This window comes from Enoplosus armatus, chromosome 13, assembly GCF_043641665.1.
Source record: "Enoplosus armatus isolate fEnoArm2 chromosome 13, fEnoArm2.hap1, whole genome shotgun sequence".
Classification (NCBI taxonomy): domain Eukaryota; kingdom Metazoa; phylum Chordata; class Actinopteri; order Centrarchiformes; family Enoplosidae; genus Enoplosus; species Enoplosus armatus.
The window spans coordinates 11,312,871-11,336,499 of NC_092192.1; the positions used below are offsets into that span (position 1 = coordinate 11,312,871).

Consider the following 23,629-nt stretch of genomic DNA (forward strand, 5'->3'; position numbering starts at 1 on the left):
CTGGGCCTGAACGCTCCGATGTGACGTTAGTGCTAATGGGATCTTAGTTTTACCGTCCAGAGTCAGGCTGTAGTGTCCAGTTCTTTGTGCTGTTTAGCCACTCCATTCTGGTTCTCTTAAAACAGAATTCGACTCACTTCTGAGCTAATTTGAGCATGGGCTGGCTGTAACTGGAATAGATTTCTACTGATTTAAGTTGTACTTCTGGCAGGACTTTCACTATAGGCCATGGTGACTCTAGGTCCTCTATCTTAGAGCCTCTCTGCTGGGTCTCCCCGAGTTCAGTGTTTAATTATGTAATCGATATGCTGCCTCTTTCACATATTATATCATAACATCAGATTCGACATTTATACATATAACACAACAACCTATATGAACTGCAACAACGCATAGTTTTATAAAAATCTGCTCTGTTCATAACTGTCTCCCAGAAAACTAACGGTACGTGTATCCCTCTCGAACCGTTCGGTACAGGAAGTTCAGTTCAGTATGCGACTTCCTCGGTTCGGGACACCCTGTGACCCAAACAACTACTGTCAAAATCGTCTTGTTATGTCTTCTACTCGCATGTGCGAAACAGAAATTTTAGAGCAGGATTTTTACCCGAAAAGTTGTTGTCTATGAGCTGTAGCATGCTAGTCAGCTAAGCCCGGTTAGCCAGGTTAGTCAAGCTCATGTAATGTTGCTGCCTCCGAATGGCAAACACAAATGAGAGACCAGAGCTGGGGGATCCTCCCGAGACATTTAGATCCACTGTATGGGAGCATTAAGGTTTCCCGGTTAGTTACAGCAAAAATGGACAATGAATAGTGTCAAACTGTATGCCAACATTGTTCAACTGAAGTCGGGTATGTCTGTGGAAACACTTCCAACATGACATTTGTGACGGCATCACCCGGATGTGTCGATTAGCGTAAAGAGACAAAACCAAAATGGAAGGTGAGTCCTTCTCCCCACAGCGTTCAGGCAGCCTCGCACTGCAGATTTGGCCAATGCCAAAGAAATAACTAATGCTACAAGAGTGTCTATCGCTGCAGATGTGCGGCCGTACTCGGTAGTAGAGAATACAGAATTTAAGCATATGGTCAAAGTGCTTGAGCCCTGCTACAATGTGCCTTCATGCGTGCATGTTAGTCAGTCCGTTGTGCCTGCCCTGTGTAAACCGAGGTACCAAACCATGAATTTTGTTCATCATTACACACCTCCAGAAAACCATAATAATATGCATCAAAGCATGCTGCAATTATATACTAAAAAGACACAGAACCTCACGATTGGCCTCAGTAGCTTAAATCAGACCTCAATCCTTGCTGATAACCTCACTCTGGACAAACATGTCAAAACGTTTGGGCAATTTTGCTTTGTTTATCTTATAAAATCTTGAAATTTAAGCACACAGTATGAGGTATGGCCGTAAAGACGCAGAAAAACATTACATTTGATTGCAATAAATCTTTCTTGTTTAATCATTTATTCTGTGCATGTTTTAAATGTTGCACCAAAGATGAAAAAAGAAAACAATATGCATTTTCATATATATAGTGGACACCATCAAGACAACATATGCAGAGGCACAGACACAAACTGTTACAACAAGTTCTAACATGAGCACATAAGCAAAAGTAAAACCAATTAGCAGAAAACTAGTCTTATTGTAGATGTATCGTAAATGTGTTATACTGTTGACTGTAATTATTACCGTATTGTGCTATCTTTGAAATTGTTATTTTATTTCACTGTTCTTTTAAATAATTGTTACTTGATTTCATGCTAAGTTATTATAATGTAATGTTTATGGAATAAATACATGTTCATGCTGTTGCTTCATTGATTTCAATCTGACAAATTTTACTGTACATAATGTCCTAAACAGACAGCCCAAAATATGCATAAATGGTCATTTTATGATTACTTTCTCCACTGTAATTTTGGACTGTTTTCTGATTTTTAATATTTTTTTCACAGATTCTTTGATTTCTTGTGTCTGCAGAACATAAATGATTGGGTTCAACATGGGAGGAAATATGGAGGTCAGAGACAGGTTTACGATCCTGGCATTTGGATGTATACTTCCCATCAAGGTAAATGTGATTAATATTGGGACAAAATAGATCGCCACTAATGAAAGATGAGCTGTGCAGGTTTTAAAGGCCTTCACTCTTTCCTGAACTGTGGCCACTTTAGACAATGCATAGCCAATATATAGATAACTAAACAAGATGAATATCAATGGAAGCCAAAGAATAAGAAGTGGTAACAACTTTCCAATGACAGAGGTGGGAGTTTTGTCATTGCAGGCCAGCCGGTATATCTGGCCATGGTCACAGAAATAGCTGTTAATAACCACAGACTTACAGAAGGAAAGTCTTGTAAGAAGGCCAGCTGCAATAAGTACAACAGTAACTACAAATACCCAGAAAGAGACGATCAAAGACAGCATGAATCTGTGGGTCACCTTCACTTGATAGTGCAGTGGGAAGATGATGGCTATCAGTCTGTCATAGGAGAGTGCAACCAGATTAAGAGCCTGCATTGAAAGGCAGGTGTAGCAGAAAAAAAGGAATGCCAAGCAGTCGTTGTAGGAGATGTAGCGATGGTCAAACAGAAAAATGTCAAGAACCTTCGGCACCAGAGCAGAACTACCAAACAGGTCCACAAAAGCTAAATTAAAAACTGCAATGTATTTTGGAGTTCTCAGATTATGATCCAGATATATTACGGCCATTACAGCTGTGTTTCCCAGCACTGAAACAATATAAACAAAAAAGAGAAAGACATAGTAATACTTGATATTAGATATGCCAATAAAACCACTTATTATGAAATATGCAGGACGCACAAAAGTGATGTTTTTCCCAAGAGCTGAGTTGAAAAACTCCATTGTAAAATCTTTGTCAAGCTTTCACTGTCCGAAGCACAGTCTTTAAGGTAGTGAACATTACTGCACGTCAGCACAGGTGAGCTCTTGATGATGAAGCTCTGACTAGCTTTAACTGTTTTGCAATCCTCCCTTGTGTTGATAACGAAACAATGTCTGATCCCTTTAGTCTATTGTATGTAATAGAACTGCAACGATTATTCGATTAATTGATGATTCAAAGAAAATTAGTTGCCAACTATTTTGATAATCGATAAATCATTTCATTTTTCAAGCAAAAACGTAAAAGCCTCTTAAATTTGAGGATTTGCTGCTTTTCATTTATCGTCATTTATGATAGTAAAAGAAGAGTTGTTGGGTTTTGGACTGTTTGCTGGACAAAAGAAGCAATTTGAATTTGGTCGCTGGGAAATTGTGATGAGCATTTTTCACAATTTTTTGACGTTTTATAGACTAAAACATTTATCGATTAATTGTGACAATAATCTGCAGATTAATCGATAATCGTTAGATGCAGGCCTAATATGTAAGCATCAGAAAATTGTCTGATTATGCAATGGCCTCATAGGATTGTCTGAAACAGCTTTCTATAGGAAGCCTATGGAGCATCTATTTTCATATAGTTTTTATTGCCTTACAGTGGTTGACCCTCTAGCTTCCTGGTTTTAATATTGACTGACAGCAAGGAAGCAGTAGCAGACCTGAGTACAGTTGACAGGGTAGCTCCAGGAAGCTTGTTCTGGTATTTAGCCCTTCTGAAGTCTCATGGGTTGAAGCTCATTCGTACATCTGTTTTAAGGGGTTACACTGTGCCTACGGTGGCTACGTGCATAGGCTAAGTAGCGCCGCCATAGCATAGTCAGCTTTCTCAAAAATGCAACTACATGTCGGAGTTACAGCAGCTACGGAGATACCTACAAGAACTACGATTGGTCAGCTTGGGCTGCTTATATTTTCTCCTACAAGTTTCTGATGCTGGTAGAGATTGTTGAGAGTGAAGAAAGTATATGAAGCAAGTCGAAGAAAGGCTCAGTTACCTTCTTTTTAGTAACACATCTAGCAAAGCCATTTCCACCACAAACCTTCAGCTCTTTGTTATCCTCAGTCTCTATCACAGTGAATGGATAACCACTAACCGCTTCTGCAAGCAAAAAAATCCTGGGTAATTTACAAAACACCCGAGAAAGAGGAGAACGCCAGGCTGCCTTGAAGGTCTGTCAGTTGGACGGCCTATGATGACCACATATTGCAGATGCAAGTGCCAGAGCTGTTGCTTTGAGCAATTTGGATTATGTATCACTGGAGCAAGAGTTATGTGACTGGGTGTTGGACTGCATAAAGACTATCCTTTGTGACTGATTCTATTCGGGATTGTCATGGACATAATCTCAAGGTACAACCAAGGAGCAAGTTTTTAGAGTTATGACGATGTTTTACTAGACCATCATGGTAAAATGGGAGCTAAACCTAAAGGCTAAACTCTTGAAATCTTACAATCACTCAATGTTCAATATTCACTTGTTGTCATGATCTTTGGGTACTAACCAAAAGGATAAGATCCTGCTCAGAACCTACTTTTGATTTGCAAGTGTATTTCATAATATGCTCAATGCCAGAGGGAAACAGACTGTTCATGCATCTGATCATGCCACTTTTACATAATAAATACTATATGTTCATAAGGTCAGAAGTCAAACCTTTTTTGCTGCTTTGTTGTTAAATTTAAAGTTTGCTTCTTGCAGTCCTCATAAGTAAGAAGTTCACAAGTGAACTCTTCTTTACTCCCTTGTTGAAAACTGGAACAACTCTGCCTAATGAGGCTGTTAATGAAGGTTGTGTGGCGACACTGCTCTTGCAGGATGATGACACATCCAGAACAGTTAGGTAAACACTATGTCCCAAACTGCAGGGGATAGTCAAGAGACGGGGGGGGTTATGTTAGGTCAAGAGAGCAAGAATTACATAGCCTCGTGAAGTTGGAAAACTTTCCCTGAACTGGATTATTTTAATAGGAACAACAAGCATAGAATAAATTCTTGTTTGTCTTGATTATTGTACGTAGAAACCATTTGGTTAAAAAAGAAAATTTGGTAGAAATGTGGGTTCATATAATTCACTTGTCATGATGGTTGAGCTACTGCATTATTTGTTTGTGAAACTAATAATCATAAGAGGCTCTTCAGCAATGGAGCTAACACTTTAGAACAAAAAAATGTTATTCTATTCCCCCAGGTCCCATGAAATGGGGTTGTACACAGTAAGTAAAGGAGGGATTCACATTTACTAGGGGTGGGTGAAAAAATAAATTCACATAACAATCGCGATCCTCATCTTCTGCGATTCTGAATCAATTCACAAATATGAAAAACTTTTGTAATGTTAGTTAATAATATTATGTTGACAGAACAGAAAAGGCACCCGGACCATGCACATGCTACAGTTATTTAGTAGTTCACCTTTGTAGTTAGTAGTTGGATTCAATAACTTGATAATCAGCGTTGCAAGAGTGAAATATTTTGTGAATACTTATATATATATACATATATATATATATATATATATATATATATATATATATATATAACTTTTTTTAAACAAAAAGCTGTATACTTTCACACACTCTACTGTACTTTTTTTATCAAGACCATTTAGCTTAACTGCCATTTATGTTTTATATTGCATTTCAATGGACTAAGGTCACAAATTAATGGTTTGGCACACAGTGCACTGAAGTAAGAGCCTAAACCCTTTCTACCATTATATTGAAATTGATATTGAGAATTGATTCTGAAACAAACGTGATATAACATATTAATTAGTGAGCTTTAGACATGCTGTTAGTGGGTAGTGGCGTTTTTATTTTTTGTTTTGTTTTATTTTGGGGTTTTTTACCTTTAGATGGAGCCAGGATAGCTAGGTGCTATTGCTTCCAATATTTATGCTAAGCTAAGCTAACTACCTGCTGACTCTAACCTCACTTTGAGTGCACAGACATGAGAGTGGTATCAATCTTATAAAAGAGTATTTCTCCAAATGTAGAACTACTCCTTTAAGTTTAGTGCACATGCATAAATACATATGTGCGGGTGGTAATAGCTACGATGAAGACAACAAAATACATGAAATACATTTTTTGTCTTACTGTGTGACCTTGCTTTGTCGTCATACACTTTCAGAATTGCATCATTACTTGTTATTTGTTTTCCAACTTCATTGATGATGAACAGCAGCAGGTCTCATTAGAGACCTAATTAACTAGCGAAGCATTTCAAGTGAGTAGGTAGACTGGTTTACTTTCTTTACACATGATAAAAAAAATATTTAGCAGGTAAATAAGTGTTTTTATTGTTTTGCAAACTTCTACATCAAGTTTAACATTATTCGAAAATAATACATTTGATACATTATTTAACAAAATAAATAAATAAAATAAAAAAATAAAAAAATAAAAAAATATGACTCGACTGTTTATGCCTCAAATGTGTTTTAATTCGACTCCAAAATGAGTACTTTTGTCTGTATGCACCAATGATCTTTCATTCATCCATTCAAAATACTGAAAAACTAGAAAACTCTGACATGATATTTGTAAATGCAATAAAACTGCAATCTGTGTTAGGTTGGGTGAAAGCAAGAGGGAGATTGATTCAACCCTAACACCTCTCTTGAATAAAAGCACATTGTAAATTCCTGAGATATATACATTCCTAATTCTTATTAGTTTCATTTGGCTCAGTGTGCTGTGTATAAAACAATATCAGAACCTACTCAAGAGACTATTCAAGCTCCAGGGCCACAAGACCTCTAAACTCAAACTATTACATGGAGTATTATCCATAGAGATTCACTATTAAGGCATTGTCGCCAAATTAATGAAATTAGCTCCCTGGGTATATTACAGGTGTTTAGATTCTCCCACAGAGAGAGATCCCTGAAAATAAACAACAAAGAGGACTAAATGACAGGACGCATCCACTGCCTCAGGCCTGCGGGGAACAGTTCATTACACTATTCTACATTCTGCAAAAAAGCTCACAAATTAGCCTCTTGAGATAAACAATTTGACAACACTATGATGATTTCCATGAGAACCACAACATCATGGTGTTTCTAACATATACAGTAGGGCTGCAACTAATTATTTTTTTCTTTATCAATTTCATTCATTCAGTTAATTTGTTCAACAAATCAATTGATTGTTTCTTCTAAAAGATGTCAGAAAACAGGTGATTTGGATTTCTGAATTGGAAAACACATTAAAAATCAATGGGTATTTGGGGGAAAAGTGGTTACAACAGTATTCTCCCCTGTCATGCAACACTGTGGGGACATCAACTAATGATAAGTTAAATCATTTCATTATTCGTCTTTTGGGGCCAAAACTATTTAATATGTAAATAATACATTTGGTGTCTGAATTATACTGTTTTTATGTAAGTAGTATTACTAGCTGAGGATGCAGTGTACGTATTAGCAGTAGTAATACATCTAGTATTGATTGAAGTAAACGTTCTGCATTAAAAAATTACTTGAGTAAAAGTCTAAGTATTATCAGCAAAATGTACTTAAAGTATGAGAGGTAAATGTACTCATTATGCAGGAAATGGTCCCCGTCAGTGTTTTACTATTATATATGATGACCAGAATTTTTGAGAATTTCCTCAACCCATAAAGGAACACTTCATACTTCAGTTTATCAGAAAAATTCAAATAAAAAATAAACTTAAAAAACTTAAGTACAGTACTTGACTAACTGTATTTTGTTACATTCCACCACTGGTAGCAGTGACAATAGAAGTAACAGTAGAAGTAGTTGTGGTATTAGGTGTTGCTAGCACATTACATTTCCTTAAGATGTAAGCCCCTTGATCTTACTTTCCTCCATTACAAACAGGTCTGTCTACCCTCCTGCAGGCTGACCCAGGGGAATCCCACCACAATGCCACTGTAGCTTCTCATTCACCCTCAGGGGAGACCTGATCTGTTTTTCTCCTCATTCCAGGCTGTTTCCCGGAGGACAACAGTCTTGCTTGAACCTGTTATGACCAAACTGACTAATTGATCCTGAGAGGGCCTCCACTAATACAGACAGACACACACAAAAATATTTATCACACAAATGGTGCAGCTTATTATTGTTCAAGTACTTTTGTTTTTATAAGACTCATATAAGACATACAGGAGTTTCCACCAGAAAATAAACTTTTTTAAGTTTGCCATAATGTGGCAGCTCGTGTCCTTTTATGAATAATTATTGAATATAATATTTAATAGAATAATTATTGTAACTACTGTAGGGTAATTTAGTGAGTGACACTGTGACTCAGTGGTAAGCATTTACATGAAAGCCCTGCCTTGTTGGCACAGGGCCCTCAACAATGTGTGTTAAAGGACATCAATTAACTTCTAAAAAGAAAGGTTTCCTCAAATTCTCCAGTGACCATCAGATCAGGCTCAGCTGGATTTAAGCTGGAGTTTGTAACTTTTGTCTCCCCCTTCTGGTGTATGCCAAAAGGTTTTTCCGTAGCAGTTCTGTCTCTGTATTTACCATGGATGTGTTATATTTAAGCAATCAAATAGCTTGCAGTTTCTGGACCTATCTGAAATCTATGTGAATCACAAGATTTTCAAGCATTTTGAACTTCCTTGATGCAACTCTGTCTCCACATGGGTCTGCTGTAGCCATGGCAGTAGCCCACTCTGTCGCTACGGTTCAGTTCTGGCAAACCAATCATTGCTGGTTGACTTAAAAAACATCGCTACTGGTGCACCAGGGCAGGAATGTCAAACACCAGATTTAAAACCTCCGGTACACTGTGAAATACAGAGATAATTATCTGGCAGTGATAGGCTTAATCAGCATTGTGTGAAGTCATTTGGCAACAGCTTGAATGTTATGGATGTTGATTTATATGTAAAAGTCCCGCACTCTAGCTTGTGCCATGTACATCTGTACATCTATAGCTTGTTCACACACAGCTAGTCGTATTTATACAAATGAATGAATGAACATAAAAATACCGCCTAAGAGCAAGTCAATGTTTCTACCATCACTAATCAGAGTATCAAACTAAAATAAAAGAAACAATTAACCCACAGATGGGAAACAAGGGCAACAGGCAAAGAACGCAGGCTTTCATACTGCAGCATGTATCAAGCCCCAAAGCAACACAATATTTCATTTTGAATTTGTAAAATCACCCGTATGCTCTGGTGTGACTCTCACATTTAGGTGTGTTTCTTTGTATTTTATTTGTTGATCTATTTTCTTTAGTCCTTTACCTGAAGCTGGTGGTGTTTATGTGTTTGTCTTACAGCTCGATCGTTTGTCCATTGACAATTACAATAAAGTTTTGTTGACAAACAACCCACCAACAACAATGGTGACAAAAAAAGTAAAGGCTAAATTATTTTGTGCAATCCTACTTTAAGCAGAAAGCAAGAAGAAGGAAAAAAAAAGAAAAATGAAGCCACAGATGGCTGGAAAGATTCTGGTCTGCAGTAAAGTTTTATATACTAAATATGACAGCACTGTCTCTGTCAACACTACTTGTCAACACTACAAAATACTCCTCCAATAATATTAAAACAAGCTCACTACAGTTTAAAATGCATCTTTTGACAGCAGCCATGTGGGAAATCAAAATGCTGAACTATTCAAACTGCAAGACAAAAAAGCAAAATTTCTGACAGGCCAGAAATTCATCAGATTCCCAGACTGATGCCAGATTGTTGACCCTTTGTGCAGCTACTCAGGCACCTCAACCCCCCTCAAACTGAAATATGGTCGAGATCAACAAAAAGCAGTGAAATCAAAACACCATTTTTTCTGTTTTTAACCAATTTAAAAAAAAAGGCTGTTGGGTATGTCCCTGTTACACAACTATAGAGGTGCACTAATGTCAAAGAGAAATTAATCAGAAGCTGACTTTGGCCTCAAAATAATCTGCATTAAATTAACCATTAACCAACTCTAACTGGTTAATTAAATCACCAAAAAGGTAAGTGAGTTCAATCAACAAACATGTGGCTAACAGCTCTCTTGTGATTTAGAAAGCATCCAGTTGAATAACTGCACAGGGAATACTTTAACATTAGCCCCAACAGTCATGCTTAATGGCAAAACTTAGCATAGCCGGTAGCTAGCTTGGCATTATGTGCTAGGAGTTAGGGAGGTTACGGTTAGCCTAACCTAGCTACATTAGACATCATTATTAGCCCTAATCATTGAAGCCTTCTCTCTGGTAAAAGTGAAACATGACTGTTAAGTTAGTTTGATGTCACCTTTGTGGCTTTGAGTATGTCTTCTGGTGTTGCTGGTTGCAGGTATTCCTTCACCCTGTTTTTCAGTCCCATAACTTACTTGTATGCTCTCCTGTTCACGGACCAACCGTCATTTTGACGTCGCCATCTTGTGTAGACTCCCGGTATGTTACTATTCCATGACACTATTTCTTCTACAGTAAAAACACTGCTGGATGCTTGTGAATTCACAGTACTTTCTCCACAGTAAAACACATATTATCTGCTGGCAAAAAGACTCCAGTCGGTCAGAAAAAATAAGGAAAGTAAAAACCCACTAGCCAAGCATCATTAAGACTACAAATCATAATGCAGCACTCTCCTATCACATCATCTCCCTCACACATGAGCCACTTTCTTTGCAGGTTGTTAATACATAAATGTCTGGTCCTCAAATATTTAAACCTAAGTAGAGCCTTTTTCTACCATACCATAATGTTACATGGTTTATGGTACCATGACTGATATTGTGTCCATCATAACACACTGACTTGAGTCAGCCCTTGTGTCTGCCATTAGTTAAGTTTTGCATCCCAGCTCAGAAAATCATTGGGATTCTGTTAAAAATAAGAGAATACGAAGCTTCATTATGTCTTACTATTATACAGTTTTTATGGAAAGGTTACTTTGACTACCTGAGTGTGCTACCTTTTTTCGTTGCCTCTACTGGGACGAAGTTGTATCAACAAACTTTACTCTTCCTGCCTGTCACGAAATCTTTATAAAACTGAGAGGCTGCTGCTTGTGTTCGTCACACCGTCAAGGCCATCTGGTAAGGTAAGCACTGACGTACACCTCAAACTCAGTTTATAACACATTGCAAAAACAGTCCCTCTCCATCATGTGCTGTGCTGTGCTGGTTGTATTATCTGCCTGCCTCTGCTGTCAGTATGTTTCAGGTGGATGAGAACTACACCCGTGTGTCAGAGTTTGTTATTGTGGGCTTCCCAAGTCTCCAGCCGGAGTATTTTGACCTAGTGGCGTGGTTCTTCTTCTTCCTCTATGTGACCACAGTGGTGGGCAACCTTCTGCTGGTAGCGGTGTTTGCTTTGGAGCACAGTCTCCAGAAGCCCATGTACATCGTCATGGTCAGCCTGGCCCTCTCAGACATCGGTATCGTTGATGTTGCCTGCCATACATGTACTCTCAGGAGTGTATTAGGTGTTACACTGCTTTCATGAAAATGATCACTTGGCTATTTGAAACAGTTAAACAAACAGTGATGGTCTCAGTGATTATACATATTACTGTTGTTGACCTTGAGCATAGCAGAGGCGATAACAATCAATATCTCAACAACAGCTGTCCTCTTGATCTCTTGATGTTGCAGCAGTGTATAGACTTGACCCAGAAATATGAGAGAGTCAGAAAATCTATAATTGAGCTGTAATCCAAGTTTCTGATGCAAGAAGTAGGCCAGACTGAAGCAAATATAGATGTTAAAATCAATTAAGATCCTGGTTTTGTTTCCAGTAACTGGTGTTAATGATTTCAGGCTGTGGAGTTTTTTTTACTGAACAGTAGGAATCTGCCTGCACCTTTAGTTTAAATGAATGTATTTAAATTAAAATTGAAAATGAATGTGATCCTGAAATGGCAAAACAGAAGAATCTGCTTTGCCTTGTCTTTTCTCATTCCTCTTTGCTCTTTCTCTCTTTTTCCTACAGGCTTTACAACAGTGGCTTTACCCAAACTAGTTGCTCGTTACTGGTGGAATGATGGAAGTCTTGGCTTTCACACTTGCCTCTTCCAAGAGCACATGATCCACTATTTTGGCTCCTTGAACTCCCTGATTTTACTCACCATGGCCCTGGACCGATATCTGGCCATCTGTTTTCCTCTCAGGTGAAAAAAAAGCAGTTTGATTAGTCTCACCTGGAAGCCCTGGAGTAAGACTAAAACCAAATTATTTTCTTTCTACCTCCCTTTCTCTCCTCAGATACCCGATGATGATGACAAACCAAACCATGACCGGCCTCACGCTCTTCTTCTGGGTGGTGGCGCACATCTTCCCCGGCATTAGCACCATCAACCTCACCATGATGCCGTTCTGTGGGCACAACCAAATCATACACGCCTTCTGCGACACCATGTCTCTCACAGCTCTAGTGTGTGGGGACACCAGCCAAGGATACAGCGCCGCCTTTGCTGGAGCGATGTTCATCCTTTATGTTCCTTTAGCCTTCATCATCTTCTCTTACATTTGCATCATCATCTCAGTATTGCGCATGGCCAGTAGACAGGTGAGATAATACTATCCTGAGATACTTTCATAATTAAGATTAGAGATTCATGCCCCAGATTGTCCAGCCTTAAATCCCCAAGGTCACAGACATTGCTAAGATTATAGAATTTTGTCGTTTGCTCAGCAACTGCTTCTTTTCTAAATCTAACACATATTTTCAGTCTTTGATAGCTGTGGCATTATGTTTTCAGGTTGTTCATCCATCCATTGTTGTGAATGTGATATCTCAGGACCGCCTTGACGGAATTTCTTCATATTTGGCACAAACGTCCACTTGGACTCGAGGATGAACTGATCATAATTTGGTGGTCAAAGTAGTAATCAAGTGCATGTGTGTTTAGCCAGTACATCTATGATAATCCTTCATTAATCAGTCCAACAATGTGTATTCACTGGAATCATACGTATCATCAATATAGTGATAATTTCCATTTAGACACAAGTATTCACTGTTCACTGCTGTTTACATGTTCACTAAACTGCAGCTTGTTTGGTTGGCGGAGGCAAACAACCGCAGGGCAGTAATTCTAATTGTTCTTTTATTCATAACTCCTTTTAACCCTGAGCCACTGTTCTCCTCAGGGCAGAATGACGACCTTCTCTACCTGTGCCACCCAGGGCTGTATCATCTCTATTTACTACATACCACGTTTCTTTGTCTACGCCACACCTTTCTTCCCGAACCTGACGATGACCCCTGACAAGCGCATAGTCACCACCCTCTTCTACAGTCTTTTCCCTCCACTGATCAACCCGTTCATCTACTGCCTGAGAACCAAGGAGATCAAGCAAATATTCACACGCTGGGTCCAGAAACGGAGGGGCATTACGCCTATGAAGCGTGGCCAAATTGTCACTGTCACCAAGTCAAACTGACAAGTGATCCATGACCTTGTCTTTTTGTTAATAAATGCGTGCATAAGTCTATATGGTAATATACATAGAAAACCAAGGCATAAGTCTGTGTTCCCTCTTTTTGTCCTGCTTTCACTCTGTGTATAATATGTATCCCAATAGTGGTTAAAGTCCAAAATAGAAAGCCATTCTGCATTTGTCAAGTGTCAGTTTCTTGTGTTTAAAATGCAAACAAATGCCATAACAAAGACAACATGAGTTTTGGACTCATAATCACAGATAACATTGGCATAGTTTGAAGCATCGTATTGCCTGAGCCATAATTTTGCAGCAAATATGGCTGCTGCTGGACATACAGACAGATATTTCCATCCTCTTGCAATCCAAAACACATGGAGAGAAGCTGCAGACATATCAGATACGGCCTGTCGAAACCAGCAACAACAGAATAGATAAATGGTAGATCTATAATTATATCTATAATATAATATGATTATTTCATGAAAGAGAACCAAAAGCAAAGGAAAAAGATGCCAGCTATTTAGGGAGAAAAGGGAGAAGAAACATGACTTCAAAGAAGTGGGTATAATGGTTTGTTGATATTAAAACTAATCCATGTTCATGACCTTTGAGTAATAAAACACAAAAAAGCTGTGTGACTTTGCACCACTGATTGGTGATTGAATTTGAACCATGGGGAAGAAATGAAAGGCCTCTAACTATAGCCCATCTATGTTATTCTCTAAATTAAACAAAGACAGAAAACATCCAAATGACTTCTCTGCAGGGCTATTTCAAGGTTCCTGAGTACCTCTAAAGGAAAACAGTGAAAACCAAACATATTTGGAGTGCAATGATTCGACAGACAACATGAAGGAGATCATAAAAACGAACACCCTAATCAAATGACAAATTGAATAATCTACAGTTACAATTCAACATTGTGAGACTGCAAAACACAAGATAGATTAAATATTAAACAAGAGCTTATAAAATACATTATATAGTACAACAAACAGCAACATAGATTTCCTCCAAAGCTTTAATGAACTGTCCAAAAGGGGAATAATCAATGTTCTTGGGGGGAAAAACCTTAAAGGACAAATGTTATAATGTCAAGTAGCTTCAACAGTAGATAACAAGGTGTTTACTTTCCCCACAACAGAAACTAGAAAAGATAAAACCATCCACCTAATATAACATACGTCACTTGGTGGAGGATTTTATTAAAGCATCTTCTGCAGTGTGCATTTAAAGCCCTGGTGGTTATAATGTTGCTACACAGATATCTTGCCAGAAGATGGCAACATCCTCAAACCTTTTAGTGAGGACGTACAGTCTGTGGTGGGTCACACACTGGGAAAAGAAAATCACGTCTTGCCATGCTGTTTGGCTAATGTTTGGTGGACATTACCCCATAATGATATTTTCACCTATATAATCCATCCAAACATGAGTAATGAATGTGAGCTTTTTGAAGGGGGTTCCCAGTATATGCCCGCCTTGGCAGTCCTATTCACTATTTCACACCCTGTTGTTGTAGTCAGCCGCGTGAAATCAGTTTTATTAATCTTTACAATCTAGCCGTGTACACTTAAATGTCACTGTTGTAAATGTCACATTTATTTAAATGATACTACAAAATGTTTACTCACTCAGACTAACACTACCTTTGAAACAATAATTTGACTGTTGTATTGTTCAGAGGCCAGGCAGCAGCATTGAGTGGTTTAATGTCACACAAACAGAATGAGCCGCTCTGAGTGGTACTACTGTAACCATAATCTTCTCCATCTGCACACACACTCCTTCTATGTATGTGTGTGTGTGTAAATAACAGAAGAATAGTTGCATTCATGTTGAATATGTGGCCCACATTACAGTCACTGTGTGGACACAGCATGACTGCAAGGAGGAGGGAGGGATGAAAACAGGGAGGAGGAGAGGAAAAAACTACACTGAAGGCAACAGAAATGCAGTCATCATCTTTCAATAAAATAACTTATTAGCAAGTCAGACCTCCTCTCATACTTTGCTGCCATGTCAGAATAAACTTGAATCTTTTATTTCTTTAATTTAAAACTGTTACCACAGTAATATAACATCTCTTGTTTGTTCTGTGTGTCATTAGCAAAGTACATGAGGCAAAGCACGTCTGAACTGTACTCTGTGTTCACACTGTTCTTCCTGCTGCACTTTGGTCTACTGACTGTTGTGCAAACTGAAAAAGTGACCTAACAGCATCACATGGTTGCCACAGAAAAAATGCTGCAATTTGATTTTTATTCTTTCTTGCATTAAGACTTTATCAGCTTGAATGTTGAGTGGGCGGAAAGTAAGAAATCTGTTGTTTTTTAGACAAGCTTTGGTGAGTCTTTGACAGCCCGCTGCTGAGTCTATCGCTTGTAAATTGACTGTCAACAAGAAACCCATTCAAGTTTAGAGGTGAAATGTCTCTTTGGTGGAAACGTGATGAGGTACCCCAACCAGACACTGCTTTTGAGTAAGGGGTCACAAGCAAACAAGGTTGAGAACCACTAATCTTTGACAATACACTGTATTTCACAAAGCTATGAAATGTTTTGTATGTAAAAAGTGATAGTAAAAAAAATATTTCAATATAGAAGTGTTAAGTAGCATACAATGGAAACACCCAAGTAAAATACCTCTAAAAATGCACATAAGTACAGCACTTGAGTACTTTCTTAAAGTTTTCCCACTCATCTTTTAAAATATGGTACATTGTTATCGCCACCCAGCAGCTATTAGTTCTGAGGTTCCTATAAAAGGAGAACCATCTCAACCTGGTATGTTAAAATGCTGTTTACTTGTTAATGCATCAATAATAATAATAATAATAATAATAATAAAGAAAATCAATGTAAAATATATGATAATATAACCAAAAGGGGGTCGTTCTGCATAGTGAGTACTTTACTTTTGATACTTTACTTGTGATGGAGTATTTTTACATTGTGGTATTACTACTTTAAGTTAAGAAAGTGCTTCATGTGAAACACACTCTGCGTCCTTTAAACAACTTCTTTCCTGATCTAACCTGCTGACAGTATCCCAACAAGCTACCAAGCATAATCTTAGCAGACATACTTCACAATCCACTCAGCACAATCATGTGTGAGTGTCAACAGGAAACTGTCAAAATCATCTGATACTCCAGAGTTTTCTGACTGATAATAAGTCATGACAAAAGGCAGTGCACTTCAATAACCTTTATTTAGATTACAGATGTATTCCATTTTGAAGTTTGGAGGGGGGAGAGGGAGCATTAGTGCTATTTACAATTGGTTTGAAAACGTTTATCTCTGTACAGATTGGAACCCTGATCAATATAAACAATAGTTTTTCTTTAAGACCTAGTGCTGTTACAAAGCGAATCTTTAAAGCAAAAAAACCACAAAGAAAAAGGATTACATTAAATTATAAACAAATGAAAAAAAATAATAAAAGAGCACAGAAGAAAGAAAATAAAAATACAGTCTGTCGATGATTAGGGAGGTTTTGCTGCTGATAAGCACAAGACATTGTCAGCGAGTGACTGTGAACTGGCTAGAAGCTAACCGTATACACAATCATAGACTAAACACCAATATACTGTATATCAACAAGATCTAGAGTCATCATGTTCTATATAAGATTCATATTAAATATATTCTACACGTTACCTTAGTTTGGAACATTACTTCCATTGGAAAAATATAAAATAAAACAATAAAACTTTTTATACATTTTTATCAATCTGATGAAGGAGCACATGCTTCAGTTGTGCAAAATGGACTTATTAATGCGGAGAGAGAGAGAGAATTAAGGAGAGAAGCGAATTAAGACAAATAGGGAACAATTTCATTCCGTGTTAATTTCCCTGCTTGGACAGCTACTGTCAAGAGAGAGATCTTCACAACACTGTTAAAAACAAAAAGGAGCAAAATGAGCCTTTCCTCGGAGAGAAGGATGGTGCATCAGGGAGGACGGGGTGGGGGGACTGACATGACGTTTTATTAATCACAACACTGGTCGGTCAGTAAAATGCATGGACTGTCAAAACACAGTCACAAATGTCATGGACAAACAAATAACCAAAACAAGACCACCACTGCTCGTTGTTTGTCTATTTGTTTGTTTGTTAGGCTTTGTTTGGCTAAAATATGACGACTGAAAGAGTAGGATGTGTTCGGCCTGTACAGCGCTCTGCAGACAAAAAGGAATCATTTCTCTTTTGTGTCCTTCAAGGGCACGTGCAGAGGAGGGCAGTAAAAAGGACACAGGTGTGTATGTGTGTGTGTGTGTCCTGGTTTGAGTTCGCTGATCAGGCACGTCTAAGCTTTGTCTGCTGCACTGAAGGAAATCACACAAGCACATATGGTTGGATGTGTAGACAGGAAGTCATAGTGGGTGTGTGTGTGTGTGTGTGTATGTGTGTTGGTATGTTGTTAGTGGTTAAAATTCTCAGCGGTCTGTATGAGAAAACAAGGCCACACACACAAACTTGGGCACTGCATTACTATGACAACCAGCTACAATGAGGAGCCAGTTAGAAACTGACTTTTAACAGACCGGGTGAGGATGGCTAGACAAGGTGTGTATGTCTAATGTATGTATGTGTGTGTGTGTGTGTGTGTGTGTGTGTGTGTATGGCAGAAGGCTTAAAAAGGTGTGCATTAAGAAAAAAAAAGCACATGCAAATTCAGTTCCTTCCTCTAATTTTCAGTTATGACAACAAATCAAGTACAACAAAGGAATCAACTCTATTGTTAATCAATTTCCTGCTCCCAGCTCTGTGTCCTGGATATCAGCCTGAGCCTGTGGTCTACTTTCTATGTCTGTGTGAGTGTGTGAGAGAGGGCAAAAAAAAGAAAGAAGAGAATAATGTGTGTGTGTGTGTGTGTGTGTGTGTGTGTGTGTGTGTGTGTTTGTCTGTATGCATATCCGCATTGTGGACAGGCTCCAGGACAGGGGACAAGCTCATTACGTCCAGGATGTTGAGGGCGAGAACAGATGAGAAGGATGGGGGGCCGGAGGCGGAGGTGTGTATTTACAGAATGACACAGCAGTTACTCTCTCCGGTCTTCTCTCTATTCCTCTGACCTGGGAGCACACACACACACACACACACACACACACAAACATCATCATCAAGACATCCTACACACAGCTAAATATACATGGTGAGGTATAATTTCACTTAAGACTAAAATCAACTCCATTAAATGTGACGTGAGAACAGTTTCACAGGGGTCGTCTGGCAAAAAAGTTTAACCTGGCGCTCAGCTTTTGCCGCCAGTACAATCATCCAACAAGGTGCTACGTTGGCCAACGAAATACGTGCAAGCACACATTCCTGGTAGATTATTTACTATTTTATTATTTAACTTAAGACAGTTTCATAAAAATAAAGACCGAATGCTAAAAAGTCTACCACCGAACCTCCAGGCAATCCAAGAATTAAGAGCTGTGTTTCTATTTTAAGCATCTATTATGACAGTCAGTGACACACAAACTTGTCACTTCCTCACAACTGACAAAAGAGAGAAAACATGGCTCTATGGGTGTTTTTCCTGCTATTTCTTCACTTCTAACTGAACTTTCCACAAGGCACAGGTTTTCTTCTGGAGTAAAGTGAGATGATTATTTATTTAACCTTACCTTATCATGGGCTTATTTTACCCAGAATGCATAGCAAATTGAAGATGATCGATAACTACAGCGCTTTGTGCAACCGGTGAACTTTGATGTCCATCTGAACTCTATTTGTTAGGTCTAATCCACAGTTAAAATCAGCCACAATCACCTTCTACTACACAATCACAAAAAGGAGACCTGTCACCTAATATGATTTATATTAGCTTTATATTCCTCACAGTGTGCTGTATCTTGGGGATACACTTAAGGGGAGCCAATTATTTGCACCAGTGGCTGTTCCTAAAACAGAAGCCATGTGTAGAGATAAATAATGGCTGGGAGCAGAACATTTAAAAGTTGTTCAGCGTGTGAAAGGCCTACTGAGAGGGAAGAAGGGAGACGGAGAGCTGGTTACCTTGGGAATTTGGCTCAGGCAAAGTCTCTCTGGCAACTAAATGCATCACTGTGGTCTTCCCCAAGGGCAGTTTGAGAGCTGACGGGGGAGAAGTGAGAGAGAGACGCAGAGAGAGAGAGAGAGAGAGAGAGAGAGAGAGATATTATAGTTATTCAGTGAGCTACAGCACATCTGTCTTTACACAGTCATTCACCATCAGTATCATCTTCAACAAATTATGCTACACTGGAAAGAGTTGAGCAACATCAAAGCTACAAAAGAGAGAAAAGCTACAAACTACATTTAAGCTGCTTCATGAAATAATAAACTTTGGCTGAAGTTGTCAAGATATATGACAGTGAGGACATTTTGTTGCAGAATAATAATCTCTTGAAGGTACAAAAAGGGCAAGAATATAAACCCTTATGTGAACTAATGTCAGTTATTTCATACAGGGTGATCAGCTGTTCCTAAAACTGAAATGTTTCTTTTCCCCGAGTGGCTTGAACCATTTGTGAACTTCACAGTTCACTAATAAAATCCCTCAGCAAACTATTGAGAGAAAAGTTTCAATGCAAATAGGAGATAAATCAATATTATCTTTCAGCGGAAACATATATACGTGATATACGTACGTGATGACATGATCACATGGTATTTATCTTATCCATATAAATGATGATCAAAATCAGCTTTTGACACTTTTATTTTACATACAGGCAGAGTTTGATTGAACGTAATAAATAAGAGTGGAACACAGTAATTGCTTTGAACATCAGTGATTTTTCATGTATTTGTCATATTGTGATACACTGTATATCAATAAATATCCTCATCATTGTTGTAATATTGTTTTCAACCATATCACATTCTTCTTTCATTCAACTCCATTACTCTGCAAAAATAACGTAACAACTGATCATGATGTTCACTGTGATGGATTACCTATTACCTACTACCTACCCTAAGTTATTTAATAATTGATCTTTACACCAAAATGAAGGGAAGTCAATGGCTGCCAGGAAGATAGGTAAAATGCATTCTACTCCAACTATTATATGCTTGGTAATATAACAAGTAGCACTAGTTTTACTGTGATATTTGATGAAAAACACCAACATAAAAGCTGCTAGATTTTAAAAACACCTTCACACACGAAATTGTAGTTGACGTCTTCGCGCGATGAGTGCAGCGTCTATCTTTGCATTTCAAAACCACTGGGAGGTTTTGGCTCGACTTTAAAGAGGATTCTGTGTCAGCGTGCAAACACGTTAAACCACCGATAAGGGAATTATCAGATAGATGGCAGTAATGGGATGAGTGTAAAAGGGTTAGGGACGGCCATAACCCCATTAACCACACCAAACACCAGTCAAATCAAAATTGGGTTAAGTAGACAAAAAAGCCTAAAAGTCAGGGAGAAGTGAAGTGGGTTGCCTCAAAAGAAGACATTGTCTTTTTCTCTTCACTTATGGCATTCATTTTCACACACCCCCACCCCCCGCCTCCATTTTCTGTCTCTTCTTTGTGCTGCTACTCTAATGCCAGTCTTGCCCCTTTCCTGACCAGTCTCTTTTTCTGTATTTCCTCTCTCCTCCCTCTCTTGCCGTCAAAGCAGGCTTGTCCGGAGCACTGAGGTACCTCTGTTCTGCGGCTCAGGAAAGGGATGAGAACAGCAAAGAACTTTCCAGCAACACACTGCTGTGATTTTGTGTGTGTGTCTATGAGCAGGAGCGGTGCACTTTCTGTGTTTTCTCACCTCCTAGTGTTACGTTGCCGTGTAGAAAGCGGCCCTGGTAGATCAGCCTCAGGATGTTAGGACTGCTGACCTGCTCTTCCTCCCAGTCTGAAAGAAAAAAAAGGGCAGAGACATACAGGAAGAGAGAGTTAAAGAGAAAAATCAACATGTAGAAAGACACATGACAAGCTTCATATAGTTTCCCTTTCCTACTTATCTCTTCTTTGTTTTCTTCTTTTTGTCTAAATTTCCACATTATTTGACCTCTTTCCCATAAAACATCATTATAGTATAATCTATAGTATAATCTATAAACTGAAAACATGCAGGATCAATAACAATATTTCACAACCTTTTTACTGCTATCTGTGTTTGAATTTGCTTTAAAAGACACAATAAACAAAGTGAAGGTCCCCAGGCTCTAGATTAGCAATTTCAATATAAGTAAAGAACTTAATTGTTTAGCGGCTGTGGCTGAAATATAATGAAAAGCTTTTAATTTTAAACTACTGCACTAACCCTGTTCTGTGTCAATGTAATTTACTGTATACAGTGTAGTGAAAAGAAAAGAGTCATTGCATGGTGAAACAAAAAGACCACCAACAACTGCACTGGAGATATTTTAAGACATTTAGGGCCTTTACTTCAGATCATTATATGCAGAATGTATAATATGTGGGCTTTGTGGGATGCACTGCAGAATGTGAGAGAGACTCAAAAAGAGCAAAAGAACACGAGGTGTGGCTTGGGAAGAGCTAAAGACAAAAGTGAAAACATTAAATGAAAGAGAAAACAGCGGGGGGAGTTGCACGGCAGCAGAGTCTGGTCGCCAGATGTTTCTCTCCAGCTAAGCGGAGGGTGTTGGTGCTGACTGACTGCCTGCTCCGGGTCTCACAGGGTTCAGATCTGTTGTCTGAGGAGGAACACGAAGCGCTGACGGGACTGAAAGGAAAAACTCCTCGTCCATCAGTATAATCTATAGTTTTTCATGTGCTGTAGGCTTCTCCTAAACTGGATTCACAGCACCGTGGGAAAAGGCGACAGTCTGCTCAGATTTGAAGGTGGTGTAAGGTCAGCAGTAATAAATGCTAACACTGGCGTAGCAGCATTTAGGGAGTGGGTGTATTAAAGAGAGGTGGTGGCTGTTCTGTGATCCCACATTCCTGTATGCATTGATAATCACACTGCACTCTAATTACCTTACACCAAAGACTGGCACATTCCCACGCTGCTGTATGGACCGACGTGGAAGTAATTAGCAGTGGGTTTGAATGTGATCTCAGCTCTAAGGATACAATGAATATCTCCTCAGCTGCCTTCATCTTTGTTGTTACAGAAAATACAGTCAAGATGGGTCAGATCATATGGTTTCCAAGTGCATTAGCAGCTAAATTGTTAGCAATTACTGCTCATGCAAACACACTGCAGCTGTGCTTATGCAATAATGGGATTCATTAAAAAATGACACAATATAAGTATATATATTATCTATATATTATCTATATGCAGAATGGGGGAAATTAGCAAATGTCCCTAAGGAAGCTAAGTATAACCAAACCCCAAATATCTGGTAATCTGATGTTTAGATTTTAAAATATACAACTCAATTCTTCAAACATAAGGATGGAAATGTGTTGGCTCGCATGAACAACACTGTAGTAAGGAGTAGTAAGAAGTCCGTCAGGCGTCGGTTTTCTGCTAGAACTAGAAATGAAACAAGCTACTTTTGATTTGGATAGTATTCTATGGACACTACACAAAAACATCAACTTAAGTCTCCACATCTAACTTGATGCGTTACATTAACATTAATTTTTATTTGATTTATTTGATATATGATTCTTGACTTTTGCAATCACCATCACATCACATGTTCAACAGACTGTCAACTGACTTAGCATCTCCACCTGAAACTTAGGTGACTTTTTGCTGTCACATTAGAGAGGCATTATTCTTTTTTGGCCACTTTATAAATATTATCAGCAACTAAGTACATTTACTCAAATCCTGTGCCGTTTGAATTTGACGGTGTGTGTGATAAGAGTCACAAATGAAGTCAAAGTCTGAGTCACCTGTGTGTACTTACAGAAGAAAAAAGAAATGTCTGGATCATCTCAGGTTGGGTTTACCTATCAGAGAGCGACTTTTACATGACCTTCACCTTAAGACTACACAAACTTCTGTAGCCACTGGATGCAACTGCTGCTACTTCTTTTTGTCAACTGCCACTGCCAGTAACAATCACTGAGGTATCGAAATGGAGCTACTCACCCATCGGCCAGTTGTCATAGACATGTTTGGCAATGTCTGCTGCCGAGTCGTTGGGAGAGAAGAGGAATTCTTTCGTCTTCCCGCTGACTAAAATAAGCCGCAGGTTTATCTGCAACACAGATTAAAAACAAAGACAGGCATGTTAGAACTGAATATGAGAAATATTATTGGACTCATCAAATGGAACATAACACAAACAACAGTCCCATATGTCACATTAAACACAGTTAAATCAGGAAGCACACAGGTTCAAGTTAAGTCATTTAATAGGAAACAGGAGAAGGATATGAGGACCCTGAGGAGCGT

General features: G+C 38.6%; 3 protein-coding genes across 3 annotated transcripts in view; 1 reads left to right on the forward strand and 2 right to left on the reverse strand.

Moving 5' to 3' along the window:
* Positions 1–1,900: 1,900 nt before the first annotated feature.
* LOC139295815 (olfactory receptor 52K1-like) lies at positions 1,901–2,884 on the reverse strand. The gene has a single exon (XM_070918073.1). The coding sequence runs from the start codon at positions 2,882–2,884 to the stop codon at positions 1,901–1,903; it is 984 nt and encodes a 327-aa protein (XP_070774174.1).
* A 7,741-nt stretch (positions 2,885–10,625) lies between these two features.
* On the forward strand, positions 10,626–13,304 carry LOC139295458 (olfactory receptor 1E16-like). Its single transcript, XM_070917653.1, is given in 7 exon segments — positions 10,626–10,635; positions 10,721–10,836; positions 10,839–10,960; positions 11,073–11,296; positions 11,851–12,028; positions 12,123–12,426; positions 13,011–13,304. Coding segments are annotated over 7 exon segments (1,248 nt in total).
* A 3,194-nt stretch (positions 13,305–16,498) lies between these two features.
* Positions 16,499–23,629, reverse strand: part of ubl3a (ubiquitin-like 3a) — a 33,054-nt gene continuing 25,923 nt past the window's right edge. Inside the window, exons 2-5 of the mRNA XM_070917179.1 lie at positions 23,324–23,432; positions 21,074–21,160; positions 19,336–19,413; positions 16,499–18,386 (exon numbers count right to left, since the gene is read on the reverse strand). Coding sequence (XP_070773280.1) covers positions 18,334–18,386; positions 19,336–19,413; positions 21,074–21,160; positions 23,324–23,432 — 327 coding nt within the window. The 3' untranslated portion in view covers positions 16,499–18,333. The remainder of the gene's footprint in view (positions 18,387–19,335; positions 19,414–21,073; positions 21,161–23,323; positions 23,433–23,629) is intronic.

What these genes read in the sequence shown, in the direction of transcription:
- LOC139295815 (XM_070918073.1), bottom strand. Translation starts at nt 2,884, where the DNA reads ATGGAGTTTTTCAACTCAGCTCTTGGGAAAAACATCACTTTTGTGCGT.